At 41.0% G+C, this 14,839-nt stretch overlaps 1 protein-coding gene across 22 annotated transcripts in view; it reads right to left on the bottom strand.

The window, feature by feature from the left end:
- Positions 1-14,839, bottom strand: part of elna (elastin a) — a 324,471-nt gene that overhangs the window by 19,348 nt on the left and 290,284 nt on the right. For 10 of the 22 annotated variants that reach the window (XM_080210601.1, XM_080210609.1, XM_080210604.1 and 7 more), the window contains 2 exons: positions 3,808-3,855; positions 2,464-2,520 (listed from right to left, as the gene is read on the bottom strand). The exons of 8 other annotated variants lie outside the window; for them this stretch is intronic. In XM_080210601.1, coding sequence (XP_080066727.1) covers positions 2,464-2,520; positions 3,808-3,855 — 105 coding nt within the window. The remainder of the gene's footprint in view (positions 1-2,463; positions 2,521-3,807; positions 3,856-14,839) is intronic. 4 more of the 22 variants (XM_080210608.1, XM_080210615.1, XM_080210610.1 and 1 more) reach the window with 1 other exon arrangement.

Below are 14,839 nucleotides of genomic sequence, written 5' to 3'. Positions count from 1 at the left end.
AGATGTAAGGGTATTCAGATAGACAAAAGATATGCACGATTTTGGCCACAAAGTATTCAGCAATCTGGATCAATTAATTATGTCAATTGAGGGATGGCAGATGTACTTAATGTTGGGGAGATGTAGGATGGGGTGGAGCGGAGAAGGCAGTTAACTCAATTGTTACATTAGAACTAGGAGCAGGAGCAGGCCATCTGGCCTCACATGCCTGCTCCGCCATTCAGTAAGATCATGGCTGATCTTTTTGTGGACTTAGCTCCACTTACCCGTCCACTCACTGTAACCCTTAATTCCTTTACTGTTCAAAAATTTTTCTATCCTTTCCTTAAAAGCATTCAATGAGTTGGCCTCAACTGCTTCACTGGGCAGGGAATTCCACAGATTCACAACCGATTGTGTGAAGAAGTTCCTCTTCAACTCAGTCCTAAATCTGCTTCCCCTTATTTTGAGGCTATGTCCCCCAGTTCTAGTTTCACCTGCCAGTGGAAACAACTTCCCTGCTTCTATCTTATCAATTCCCTTCATAACCTTTTATGTTCTATCAGTTCACCAATGAGTATAGCTCCAGTCTACTCAGTCTCTCCTCATAAGCCAACCTGCTCAACTCCGGAATCAACCTAGTGAATCTCCTCTGCACTCCCTCCTGTGCCACTATATCCCTTTTCAAGTAAGGAGACCAAAACCGTACACAATACTCTATACCCATGGTGCGCCTTATACAGCTGCAACATAATCTTGCTGTTTTTAAACTCCATCCCTCTAACAATGAAGGACAAAATTCTATTTGCCTTCGTAATTACCTGCTGCACCTGCAAGCCAACTCCTTGAGATTCCTGCACAAGGACACCCAGATCCCTCTGCACAGCAGCATGATGCAATTTTTTACCATTTAAATAATAGCCCACTTTGCTGTTATTCCTACCAAAATGGATGACCTCACATTTACTAACATTGTACTCAATCTGCCAGACCCTCGCCCACCCCCTTAGATTATCTATATGCCTTTACAGACTTTCAGCGTCCTCTGTACGTTTTGCTCTTCCACCCATTGTAGTGTCATCTGCGAATTTTGACACTGCACTTGGTCCCCAACTCCAAATCATCTATGTAAATCGTAAACAATTGCAGTCCCAACACTGATCCCTGAGGCACGCCACTAGTCACTGATCGCCAACCAGAAAAACACCCATTTACCCCCACTCTTTGCTTTCCGTTAGCTAACCAATCATCTATCTACGCTAATACATTACCTGTAACACTGTGCAGCTTTATCTTATGTCATAGTCTTTGGTGCGGCACCTTGTCAAATACCTTCTAGAAATCCAGAAACACCACCATCAAATACCTTCTAGAAATCCAGAAACACCACATCCACAGGTTCCCCATTGTCCAATGCACATGTAATGTTCTCAAAGAATTCTACCAAATTAGTCAAACATGATCTTCCCTTCGTGAACCCATGCTGCGTCTTACCAATGGGACAATTTAGGTGTCTCGCTACTTTTTCCTTGATGATAGATACAAGCATTTTCCCTACTACAGAAATTGAGTTAACCTGCCTATAGTTAGCTGCTTTTTGTCTACCTCCTTTTTTAAACAGTGGCATCACATTTGCTGTTTTCCAATCTGTGGGAACCACCCCAGAGTCCAGCATATTTTGGTAAATTGCTACCAGTGCATTTGCTATTTCCCCCACCATCTCTTTTAGTACCCTTGTTTTAGTACATTGTTAGATGGTTAATGCTAACAGCACAGAGTTCGATCCCTGTTCCACTGAGGTAAATTTGGAGTCTGCCTTTTCACCTTATCTGTAGTAAAAAAAATCATGGCACTTTGCCATAAGCACCTTTGGGTAGAAAACTCAAGATGATGAGATAGGATGGAATATATTGGAAACAGAAGCATGAAATACATTTAAATGAAATGTGTTCTTGGATAATGATTGGAAGTTCTCAATATACAGATATTATGTAATTGATTAAATAATTTGCATATTAAACGTTTCATCATCAAAACTTTATGGATCAATGGTAAGGCTTCTATGTAGTTTTGGGCTCCTTGTCTTCAAAAGGATATTTGCGTATTGAAGAAATCAGCAAAAAACAAGTTGATTCTGAGAATTCGATTTTTAAAATTCTGAGAGCCAGAAATACTATGGATAAAAGAAGGGTTTAAGAAGAGCAACCAAGCACAAAAGTAAAATAAAGTACATCAGAACATGTTCTCAGTAAAATCAGTTACAATAATGCAACTGAGAACTAAGGAGATAAAAATATAAAGGCCCGGAATTCTGATCAAAAGCTCAACATGGGCAGGTCTGACCCTTTTGTATTTGCTAGCAAAACTTTGAGGGAATGGGGCTGGGATGGCTTAATTTTATTCAGTAATTTAGTTATGTTATATTCTGAATGTCAACTTAATTAAATTTTGAAATTCTTTATTATCATGCTCAATATTTGGTACCTGCAGTCTGTGGACTTCCCAATCGTCCAGCTCCAGCTCCATATCCAACTCCACCTCCTGATAAGTAATTTATTAGACTAAATTAGAAGCTAAAATTGCCTCCCACACTCAATTCTTTCCGCATACACCTGTCCAAAAGGTGCTGATATTAGCAGTCACTGGTAGCCATCTGCCATTTCCATCAAATGGTCATTGTTCTTGTGGGTGCCAAGATGACTAAATTACAATGTACATTTTCTTTAATATATCGTAACTCATTTGCCCTGCTCTGTTATACCTCTTCCTTCTTTCTATGAGCTCTATATTTGTTATTTTAGGGTACCTTTGCATTTACATTTGTTTAATTACTATAATGAGAGACTGGTGTTGCAAGCACACTCTCCTTTTTATACTGTTAAAGCAAGATCCGTTATCATAGAAGTGTTTCTATGCATCTATAATTCTCAATGTTTAAGAAACAGGAACAGGTTCAAAGATGTAAGGATGAGGAGCTGGTTCACAGATGTCAGCGTCCCACAATCTGAAGTAAACAAGTGCTAATGTTAAAGCACCTTTAATCTCCTGAAAGATATCTTACTTTAACTATGACTCAATTTCCTCAGAGCTGCTTCCTTTTTGACACTAAGTGTGTTACTTTTGCACCAAACATCTACACACAAACAAATCTGTGAAAAGTACTTTGTTAAATGACTTGTTTGCGTCCAAAATTCAGTTGGAAACTTATTATCAGCAAAAACGAACTAAAATTCCCTTAACCTCATTTTCCAAACCTTCTTGAGATCTCTATCTCAAAAATATATTCCCACTTGCATAAGCACCACTGGCTTACCTTCTACTCCTTGTATTAGTTTATCCATCCATTACTCAATCTTTGCACCAGATAGACAAATTACTGTTAGTTTATTAGAGAAGAAATTGCTGATGTATCAGTAATTATTCCACTTCTCTATCTCCTTTCTTGTACCACTAGTTTATCTCTATACTGCACTCTTTTGAAAGTGACTGATCTATGCGAAATGCAGCAGCAGGATCCCCCATTCAGTATCTTTATAAATGGTCACTTATTTATAAATAAAACCATGTTAAGTTGCTGCAGAGCTATATCAGCTGCAGTAGTCTTGAATATTTCACACGTTCCTACATAGGAATGCCATCCTAATTTGTTTAATATGAAAATTGAAGTTGTACTTAACATGGTTTCACTATCAAAACTTTCCTATAGAATAAGACCCTACTCCACATAAACTTAAATCAGCGTCAACATTATCTTTGGAAATTCACGTAAGTTTGGGCTTCCTTCATATATCAGGTATATGAAGACTTTAAAATGTAGCAGGTCCTTACCAGGTTGATAATAGGGTAGATATCCACCATACCCTCCTTGTCCAAGCCCTGAAGAAGAACCAGAGTGTGAGAAATACAATAGTGATTAATTTGCCTTTGATTAAAAGTTTACTTTGTAAATTGATGTATTTTTAAAAATTAATTTTGCAGGATGTGGCCATCACTGGTTAAGCCAGCATTTATTACTAGTTGCCCTTCAAAAGATGGTGATGAGCTGCCTTCTTGAACCACTGCGGTCCCTGGGGTGTAGGTACACTCAGTGTGTTGTTAAGGAGGGAATTCCAGCATTTTGACCTAGTGGCAGTGAAGAAACGGAGTGATCTGGAGGGGAACCTCTGGGTAGTGGTGCCCCCAGGTATTTGCTGCTCTTGTCCAAGATCATAGCAGTTGTGGGTTTGAAAAGTGCTTCTAAGGAATCTTGGTGAGTCCCTGTAGTGCGTCTTGTAGATGGTATACTGCTGCCACTTTTTGTCAGTGGTGGAGGGATTGAATGTTTATTGGAGGAGTAGCAATCAAGCATGCTGCTTTGTTGATGGTGCCGAGTTTCTTGAGTGTTGCTGGAACTGCACTCATCTAGGCAGGTGAAGAGTATTCTATTACAGTCCTCACACATATCGTGCAGATGGTGGACAGGCTTTGGGTGGGGATCAGCTGATGAGTTACTTGCCACAGGATTCCTAGCCTTTGACCTGCTCTGGTAGCCCTATACTTATATGGCTAGTCCAATTCAGTTCCCAATCAATGCTAACCCCCAGAATGTGGATAGTGAGAGATTACGTGATAGTATTGCCATTGAATGTCAAGGGCAATGGTTAAATCTTCTCTTGTTGGAGATGGTCATTGCCTGACACTATGTGGTGCAAATATACTTGCTACTTGTCAGCCCAAGCCTGGATATTATCCAGGTCTTGCTGCATTTGGACATGAACTGCTTCCGTATGTGAGGAGTCACAAATGGTGCTGAATGTTGTACAGTCATCTGCGAACATCCTGAATTCTGAACACATAATGGAAGGCAGGTCATTGAGGAAGTGACTGAAGATGGTTGGGCCTAGGATGCTATGCTGAGGAACTCCTGCATTGATGTCCTGGAGCTGAAATGATTGACCCCTAACCACCACAGTCATCTTTCTTTGTGACAGTATGACTTCAACCAGCAGAGAGTTTTCCTCCTGATTGCCATTGACTCCAGTTTTGGTAGTGCTCCATGATGCCACACTTAGTTAAATGCCTTGCTGCCGAGGGACCTCACTAGTGCCATTCAGCTCTTTTTCCATATTTGAACCAAGGCTGTAATGAGGTCAGTAGCTGAGTAACCCTGGCAGATCCCAAACTGAGCATCCATAAGCAGATTATTGCTGAGTGCCACTTGATAGCACTGTTGATAATCCCTTCCACCACTTTGCTGATGATTGAAGAGTAGATTGATGGAAGCAGTAATTGCTGGGTTGAATTGGTCCTGTTTCTTGTGTACAAGATTTTTCCAGCAACTTTCCACATTGCCAGGTGGAAACCAGTGTTGTAGCTGTACTGGAATAGCTTGGCTAGGGGTGCAGCAAGTTATGAAGCACAAGTCTTCAGAACTATAGCTAGAATATCGTCAGAGCTCATAGCCTTGGCAGTATCCAGTCCCTTTAGCCTTTTCTTGCTATCACGTATCATTCAGTGGAAAGAATCAAGAGTAGAGAGTAGGGATAAATATATCTTTTTCGGATTGGCAAGCTGTAATTAGTACAGTGCCACAGCGATCAATGATGGGTCCTAAACTACTTACAATCTATTTCAATAACTTAGACAAAGGGATGAATGTATTGTAGCCAAATTTGCTGATGACACCAAGCTAGGTAGGAAAATAAATTGTCAAGATGATGTAGAGACTGATGTATAGACAGATTGAGTGAGTGGGCAAAAATTTGGTAGAGGACTGTAACTTGGATAAATGTAAACTTGTTTGTTTTGGTGGGAAGAGTAGAAAAACCATAAATTTTAAATGGAAAAAGATTGCAGAATTCGATGGTACAGAGGGATCGAGGTGTCCTGGTACATTAGTTACATAAAATTAGTCTGCAGGTACAGCAAATGATTAGGAGGGCAAATGGCATGTGGGGTGTCTGGTAATGGTAGCCTGCATTTGCCACCTGAGTTCCCAATCAGTGCTCCAGATGATATTGGTATGTTGCCAGTAATAATGCCCGGTGCTGGACCTGGGCTAATGCTATTGATGGCACCACTTTGTCCTCCTACAATGGTTTGTGATCAGTGATGATTGTGGATTTCCACTCATATTAGGTACTGGGTGGAATTTCTTTACTGCGAAAGTTACAATCTGGGCATACTTCCATTCCGCTATTGCTAGGGTCCTGGAGACATATGTTATTGGTTGTTCCTGTCCATTTTGGCATCTGTGTGTGTCAGAACTGCGCCAACACCACATGGAGATGCGTCGCAAGTAAGCACCAACTCTATCCTGAGGCCATAATGTGTTAAACTATTTGCTGAAGAGAGCTATTGTTTGATTTACTTGAAGGCTCAGTCTTGGCAGGCACACCACTTTTAGTAACTGCTGTAAAGGATCCAAGATGGACACCCCGTTCTATATGAATTTCTCATAATATGTCACTATCCCCAAAAATGACCGTAAGTCCTCAATTGTGGTAGGGGCTGGGGCATCTTTGATTGCCCACACCCAATCCTGCAGAGGATATAGGCCTGACTTATCGACTTGTAACCCAGACAGGTAATGGGCAGTGCTAAAAAGACACATTTCTCCCTCTTTAAGCACAACCCACTGCTGAAACTCTTTTAAGGATTTCCTCCAAGTTCTGCAGGTATTTTCCCTCTAATTAAGAGATCATCCAAGTAATTGGTGACCTCTGGTAACCCTTGTAATACGTATGTTCTCCATTGTTCTCTGAAATATTGCACAGGCTGATGATACTCCGAAGGGTAATCTTGTATACTGAAAATGGCCTTTCCGTGTGTTGATTGTGGAGAATTTTTGTGAATCTTCGTCCAGCTTCAGCTGTCGGTATGCATGACTCCTGTCTAGTTTAGAGAATAAGAGTCCTCCTGACAGTTTTGCGTATAGATCCTCAATCTGGGGAATTGGCTATTTATTAAGTTGTGAGCAGCAATTTATTGTCTGTTTAAAATCCCCACAAAGACAGACCCTAATTCAGTCTTGTTTAGGAGTGGTTCTGTGAACGGGCCTGGGTTCCCTAGTATTTGAATCCTTCCTAAGGGCAGCTATATAGTTGCCTGCCCCACAGTGGTAGTCCCTTAACTCAGTTGCACTGGTGTGGGCATCTACCACTATCAGAAAACTCCGTAACTCATGTGCTCCACTTACTGCTTTTTCCAAGGTCAAAGCCGGCCATAATGCTTGTTTGCAGTCGAGCACAGCCTTTGTCAACAAATGTTTTTGTATGGTCATACTATTGATTCCACACACCAGACAGTCTCGGAGCATCTCATTTAATGTCAAATCGAATTTGCAAGCCTCTGCTAACCATCTTAATTTTGTCAGGAAATTAGTGTCTGACTCCTCCATTTCTCCTCAGAACACTGAGTAAAACCAGTACTATGCAGGATCAGAGGTGGCTTAGGGTCATGATACTCTTTTACTAAGTCTGTCAATTCCTGGAAGGTTTTTGCATCTGGTGCCTTCCGAAAAGTTAAATTGTGTATAACAGCAAAATCCACCACTCCAGGCAGTCAGCAGAATGACTCATTCCTTTTCCTTCAGGACTACATCATGAGCTCAAAAGAAATACTTCGTCTACTCTACATACTGGGCCTAATCTTCCACAGCAGGGTCAAAAGAATCCAATTTCCCGAATAGAGGCATGTTTGCCAGGCAATGGCTTACCCTCAATGTGTAGCGGTTGATAGTAAGCAAGTTCCTTCGGGTTGTTCCTTTTTCCTCATTGCCACTGTAATAAGTCCTTGGAAGCAGAAGTCCCTTCCCCAAAACCCCCTTTATTTACAATTCTGAAAACAGCGTACAGAGCGTTTTCAGTTAGCAGTCTACATTGGAGTCCCAGAGGACCTGACACTCCCATTTCAGTACAAAGCAAGAGGCTCCCTGATTAGCCCCTCAATTTGGCCCTTAATCAGGGAGCTCATATTCTAACAGGCCCACCTCAATTTCCTGATTAAAGTTGTTACAGCCTAGATCCTGTGAAATAATGAAAAGCATCTATGATTTAATGGTTCTACACAGTGATCAGAATGGGAACCAAAATTGTTTCCCCCTACCCAGTAAACTCAAGGAACACATACCAATTAAAGCACTATTTGCTGTAGCCTGGCTGAGTTCAGCAATCTGCATAAAATGGCGAAACTGATTTCATTACTTCTTGCTTCAGCAAGCTATGTTAACTGTTGTCTCTAAATGACAAGACTACAATCTGTTTACTTACCAACTACTTAAAAAATTGAAACTTATTTATGTAAGTTTATTTATTAGTATCCCTAGTATATTAACACTGCAATGAAGTTACTGTGAAAATCCCCTAGTCGCCACACTCTGGTGTGTGTTCAGGTCCACTGAAGGAGAATTTAGCAAGATCTTTTGGACTATGGGAGGAAACCGGAACACCCAGAGGAAACCCACGGAGACACTAGGTGAATGCACAGTCACCACAGAGACAGTGACCAAGCCAGGAATCGAACCCCAGGTTCCTGGCACTGTGAGGCAGCAGTGCTAACAACTGTGCCATCCTGCTGCCGTAAATGCAGCAAAACATGTATAAAAGGGAACAATTTTAACCTAACCTGATTGAAGGAAACTGGGAATCAGGTCAGCTACTTATTTTACTTTCCATTGAAGTAAATAGATAGTAATAAACAGATGTTTGATCCCATCCCATTTGGCAGGTTAGATTAAAATTATCCCACACCCCCACATATTATACATAGTGGTTAAACCTGAAAGTTCCAAGCTCATGCTTTCAGCTTTCCTTTCAGCATCTCCTTGCTGTCAAAGCAGAATTTTCATATGTACCTGTGATTCTAAGGTTTATTTTCAGCATTTACGTTTCCTTCAAGTTGTAGTTGTGTTGAATTTTTATTTGAAAATTTTCTTCAGACTGTGAGAATGTCTATCATGTCTTCAATCAATTTTATTCATGATGCATGTAATCCATGCTAAAAGAACAGGATTTACTTAGCCTTCCTCAAATTACATTTGCTCGACAGGAAGCTGCTCAAGTTGTTCTGTAAGTTAAATGCTGGCCTACATCTTTTTAAGAATGAACAAGACCCACAGTATAGCCTGGCATCTTCAAACCATATACTAATAGTGATGAGTCAAATGGCTTGATGGACATATTGCAATCACTGTAATTGCTTTATCAGATGATCCTCCAATACCTCAAGTCAACAGGAAGTGTTTAATTTTACCTAGTTTGGCTGCTTTAGCTCCAAAGCCTGGCTGCACTCCAGCTGTTCAAAAAAGAGTTCAGAAGCAAGTTATTTTAAGGAACAAGAGTTGAATTTCTTTGCAGAAATAGGGCAGTAGTACCCACAAATCTTGAAGGTTCTGTTGAACGTTTGCTTGCCTTAATCGGAGGCTCAAGTTCATGTAAGTTTACTACTACTTAAAGCCCACTAGCACTACTTAAAGTCTGTCTGCATCTCCTGCATCTGCATGAGGTGCATTTTACTATCAAGAGGGTCTAGAAATTGTGAACGGAGTTAAAAAGCAGGAGGAGCCTTGAAAAATAGTGCAGAAGGCCTTAATGTATGTTCCAAGAAATTTCCAATGCAGTGCTAGAGTCTTGGAGTAGGAAGTACACAAGAGGGGAGATAATTTCTTCCCTCAGGGGCCTGGAATCCTTCCAGGCAGATATTAAGAAGGCAGTAGGAGCAGGTAGTTATTGCAATCAATGACAGAGTCTAATCCTGAGGATCTGGATTCAGTGGCCCAAGAAGTTGAATGACCCTATATAAGTGGTCAAGGCCAGTGAATGTTCATCCTCAACACTGGTGTCCCACAGGGCTGTGTTCTCAGCCCCCTACTACATCATTATACACATATGATTGCGTGGACAAATTCCCCAACAATTTGATTTTCAAGTTTGCTGACGACACCACCATAGTGGGACAGATCTCAAACAATGATGAAACGGAGTACAGAATGAGATGGAGAATCTTGTGAACTGTGCAGCAACAATAATCTCTCCCCCAATGTCAACAAAATGAAGGAGATTGTCATCAACTTCAGGAAACATGAAGGAGAACATGCCCCCGTCTACATCAACGGAGACGAAGTAGAAAGAGTTGAGAGCTTCAAGTTTTTAGGTGTCCAGATCACTAATAACCTGTCCTAGTCCCCCCATGCCAACACTATAGTTCAAACAACCCACCAACACCTCTACTTTCTCAGAAGGCTGAGAAAATTTCACTTGTCAGCTACGACTCTCACCAATATTTACAGATGCACCATTGAAAGCATTCTTTCTGGTTGTATCATGACTTGGTATGGCTCCTGCTCTGCCCAAGACTGCAAGGAATGATAAAAGGTCGTGAAAAAGCCGAATCCTTCTTCCTCCAGGAATAATACACAAAAGTCTGATGTCACGTACCAACCGACTCAAGAATGGCTTCTTCACTGCTGCTGTCAGACTTTTGAATGGACTTATCTTGCATTAAGTTGATCTTTCTCTACACCCTAGCTATGACTGTAACACTACATTCTGCACCCTCTCATTTCTTCTCCACAAAAGATATGCTTTGTCTGTATAGCGTGCAAGAAACAATACATTGTATGTTAATGTATGTGACAATAATAAATCAAAATCAAAAAATCCTACCAACTGCACCATTGACCTCATGCACTTTCATTCATTACGTTCCCTTCATTTCCCTCCCAAGCACCTCATTCAACCACCATTCATACCTTACATTCACAAGTTCATCTCACTATTATACATTTAGCACCACTGAAAGCTGTAATCATATTCACATCTCACTGTTTGCACACATTATGCTGGCTGATTTGCTGAGGCAGCAGGAAGTGTAGACAGAGTCAATGGATGGGAGGCTAGTTTGTGTGATGCCAGCAAATGTATGACAGGAGTTCAGAGAATTTGAAATCGTCTAGAACGTTATCTAGGTAGCTTTTCCTAGTCTAACAGTTGAGTTTAAAAAAATGATTATACGAGTGAGGAAACAGAATTGTAGCATTTTGTGATGGAATTTGCAAATGTGAATCTGTGTGATTTACAAATTTAACACTGTTTTCATTGAAAACCTTTTGTGCAGCAGTTTGGAAAATGAAATTTCTTGTAAACTGGCCAAAAGTTCACTTATACAACAGTTGTAATATATTTGAATCACCCTCTCATTAAATGTTAATTTCTAAAAAAACATTCGTGATCACAAAGGCTGGGCTCACAAAAACAAAACCAGTTTTAATGTTAAACAGGATTTTAAATATAGAAACTGCCCTAACTCTTGTCTAGTTTAAATTTTTAAAATGTTTTACAAGCAATTATGCTTGAACATGTAATGATATTATTTGCTGACTCACAGAACATTGCACCTGCCATGAAGGCTGTCAGATGTTATATCAATTATTGTGCATTTACATTGGTGGTGTACATAGTTATACATACAAAACATATGAACACATAGGTCTAACACAGTTTGTGCATAACTAGAATATTCCAAAGTCTCCTTAATTTTTTTCTAGCATCTATCAAACCTCTATCTGAGCAAATATCTGTCCATGGCCATGCCTGCAACTTTCCAAAGCAAATGTCCTCCAGTTGAGTTTGTTCAGAGAATCTCATCATATGGCAGGAAGGAAATAAATTTGTCTTTTGCTCTATTAGAATTTTTGAGTGTTCTTAAACATTCATTCTTTGAAACCTGCTCCATATATTCTACCTCTTTTATTACACTTTCTGGCAGAAGTATAGACCAAAAATTGTGAGGCATCTCTAACTATAAATATAGATTAAAAATTGTAAGGCATCCTGAACATGCTGTGCCTGATTTGCATCAATGCTGATTACATCAGTTGAAACTTACATTTTTATTGTTAGAGAAGAAATACATGGAGCTGAATGTTAACTTTCACACATGCTTGCATTAAAGGAAGTCACAAGCACAGGGAACCTGGACATTTGTCAATGGCTTTTTAACACAGCTACTGTGTTTGCAGATGACTGTTAGGTTTTCCAACCAATTAGAGCAGACAGGCATGTTGACAATACACATTAGTTTTAACTCAAACACTTAAACAGACCCTGCATGGATCTGAATTGAAGTGTTATCAGAGAGCCAAGAACTGCACAGATCTCAACATGGCAAGAAGCACCATTCTTCTCCCTGGATGTATAAGCTATAAGGAACCACAAAGAGATGCTATTCCCTGTGGATGGGAAAATGAAGACAGAAGACAATTAGGCATGACTGGAAGTTGCTGCAATAGGAATGTGGTGCCTTTTCCCTGGCTACAATGTGGCAAGATGCTCAATTAACACAGTTGGGCAAGAAAATTGAGTGACATGGCATGTTCAAGTGCAAACACTCATGCTGCTTGCTCCATCCTTTCCTGCACATCTCTCCTCACACCATCAAATCTTTCAGATGCATACATACTTTTCTCTTGAGGTATCCATTCGACCAGGTACTACTGACCTCACTGCAATGTTACACTCAACTCGCACAGTAACCCTCCACAAGTGCAGTAATATAGGCCATGTCTACTCAATCTCTCGTCATAGGACAATCCCCTCATCCCAGGGACAAGTCTTAGTTGCACTTCTCCTTGAGCAACGATGTTCTTCCTTAGGGATAGAGATCAAGATCGCACAAGAGACTATATACTCTCGCAAGTGTAGAATTCTAGGGTAAGTGGAGGGGCGTAGATTGGTAAGAATGTCTGAGGGGCCATGGGGTGGATGGGAGGGTTAGAAGCATGGGACATGGGGAGTGTCAGGGGAGGGAGGGGGCAGTGAGGACATGAAGGGGGGTGTTATTTGTTTTATTCATTTTTTGTATCTTGGATAAAGTGCCAGGTTATTGAGACAGGCCTTCTGTTTAGCCATCTCTATATCTAGGAGCCTGCCACAGCTCCCATCAGAGGACAAGCTATTGAGCTTCACATGAAAGGTTGTGGATTTTTTGTACTTCTAATAGAGAAGCCTGCTTTTTTGATGTAATTCAGTGAATGTTAATCATTGGATTTGGTAGGGATAAAAACCTTTACTGATTTGCTTTTAAATGGATAAATAAATTGTCTTATGTTTGCAAGAGATGAGAGCTGAAAGGGACTGAAAGGGGTAGTGGTGATACCTTGCAATCTTGGAATTATTCTGGGTCTATGCAAAGCAAGTGTTGATTATTTTTCTGCTTTCTGTTTGCATATTTCCGCTCCTGATTAAAAACTCCTGTTTAAAAAAGTTTTACCTTTAATGCGATAATCTAACAGGAAGACATTTCTGGCAGAAGGCCCCGGGACTGGATGGAATTCATCCCAGGGTTCTGAAAGAAATGGCAGAAGTAATAGCAGATGCCTTAGTAATTATTTGTCAAAATTCGCTGGACTCTGGGGAAGTGCCGGAGGATTGGAAAAAAGCCAATGTTACGCCGCTGTTTTAAAAAAGGTAGCAGGCAAAAGGCAGGGAATTATAGGCTGGTTAGCTTAGCGTCCGTAGTTGGAAAAATACTAGAATCCATCATCAAGGAAGAAATAGCAGGACACCTAGAAAAGAATGGTTTGATCAAGCAGACGCAGCACGGATTCATGAAGGGGAAGTCGTGTTTAACAAATTTACTGGATTTCTATGAAGATTTGACTAGTGCGGTAGACAGAGGGGAACTGTTGGATGTGGTGTTTTTAGATTTCCAGAAGGCGTTCGATAAGGTGCCTCACAAAAGGTTGCTGCAGAAGGTTAGGGTACATGGAGTTGGGGGTAAAGTGTTAGCGTGGATTGAGGATTGGTTATCTAACAGGAAGCAGAGAGTTGGAATCAATGGGTGCTTTTCTGGTTGGCAGTTGGTGACTAGTGAAGTGCTGCAGGGATTGGTGCTGGGGCCTCAACTGTTTACCATTTACACAGACGATCTGGAGGAGGGGGCTGAGTGTAGGGTAACAAAATTTGCTGATGACTCGAAGATGAGTGGAAAAGCGAATTGCGTGAAGGGCGCGGAAAGTCTGCAAAGAGATCTGGATAGGCTGAGTGAGTGGGCGAGGACCTGACAGATGGAGTATAACGTTAGCAAATGTGAGGTTATCCACTTTGGTAGAAATAATAGTAGGAGGGATTATTATTTAAAGGGTGAAAAGCTGCAGCATGCTACTGTGCAGAGGAACCTGGGGGTCCTTGTGCATGAATCACAAAAACTCAGTCTGCAGGTGATCAAGAAGGCTAATAGAATGTTGACCTTTATAGCGAGGGGGATAGAATATAAAAGCAGGGAGGTCTTGCTGCAACTGTACAAGGTACTGGTGAGGCCACAACTGGAGTACTGTGTGCAGTTTTGGTCCCCTTATTTGCGAAAGGATATATTGGCCTTGGAGGGAGTACAGAGAAGGTTCACCAGGCTGATACCGGAGATGAGGGGGTTAGCTTATGAGGAGAGATTGGGTCTGTACTCGTTTAGAAGGCTGAGGGGGGGAATCTTATAGAGACTTACAAGATAATGAAGGGGCTAGATAGGGTAGAGATAGAGAGATTCTTTTCGCTTAGAAAGGAAAACAGAACTAGAGGGCGCAGCCTCAAAATAAGGGGGAGAGGAGCAGTTTAGAATAGAGTTCAGAAGGAACTTCTTCACTCAAAGGGTGGTGAATCTCTGGAATTCTCTGCCCATTGAAGTGGAGGAGGCTACCTCGTTGAATATATTTAAATCACGGGTTGATAGATTTCTGATAGACAAGGGAATTAAGGGTTATGGGGAGAAAGCGGGGCAGGCTCGAAGGGCTAGATGGCCTACTCCTGCCCCTATTTCTGATGTTCTTATATTCTTATGTTCATTTTCTGCTTTTAAGGGTGCATTAGAAAGTATGGTCAGCAATGTT

This window comes from Carcharhinus amblyrhynchos, chromosome 23 (assembly GCF_965287045.1).
Source record: "Carcharhinus amblyrhynchos chromosome 23, sCarAmb.v2.hapA, whole genome shotgun sequence".
NCBI lineage: Eukaryota > Metazoa > Chordata > Chondrichthyes > Carcharhiniformes > Carcharhinidae > Carcharhinus > Carcharhinus amblyrhynchos.
This window is presented reverse-complemented; position numbering and strand designations above follow the sequence as displayed.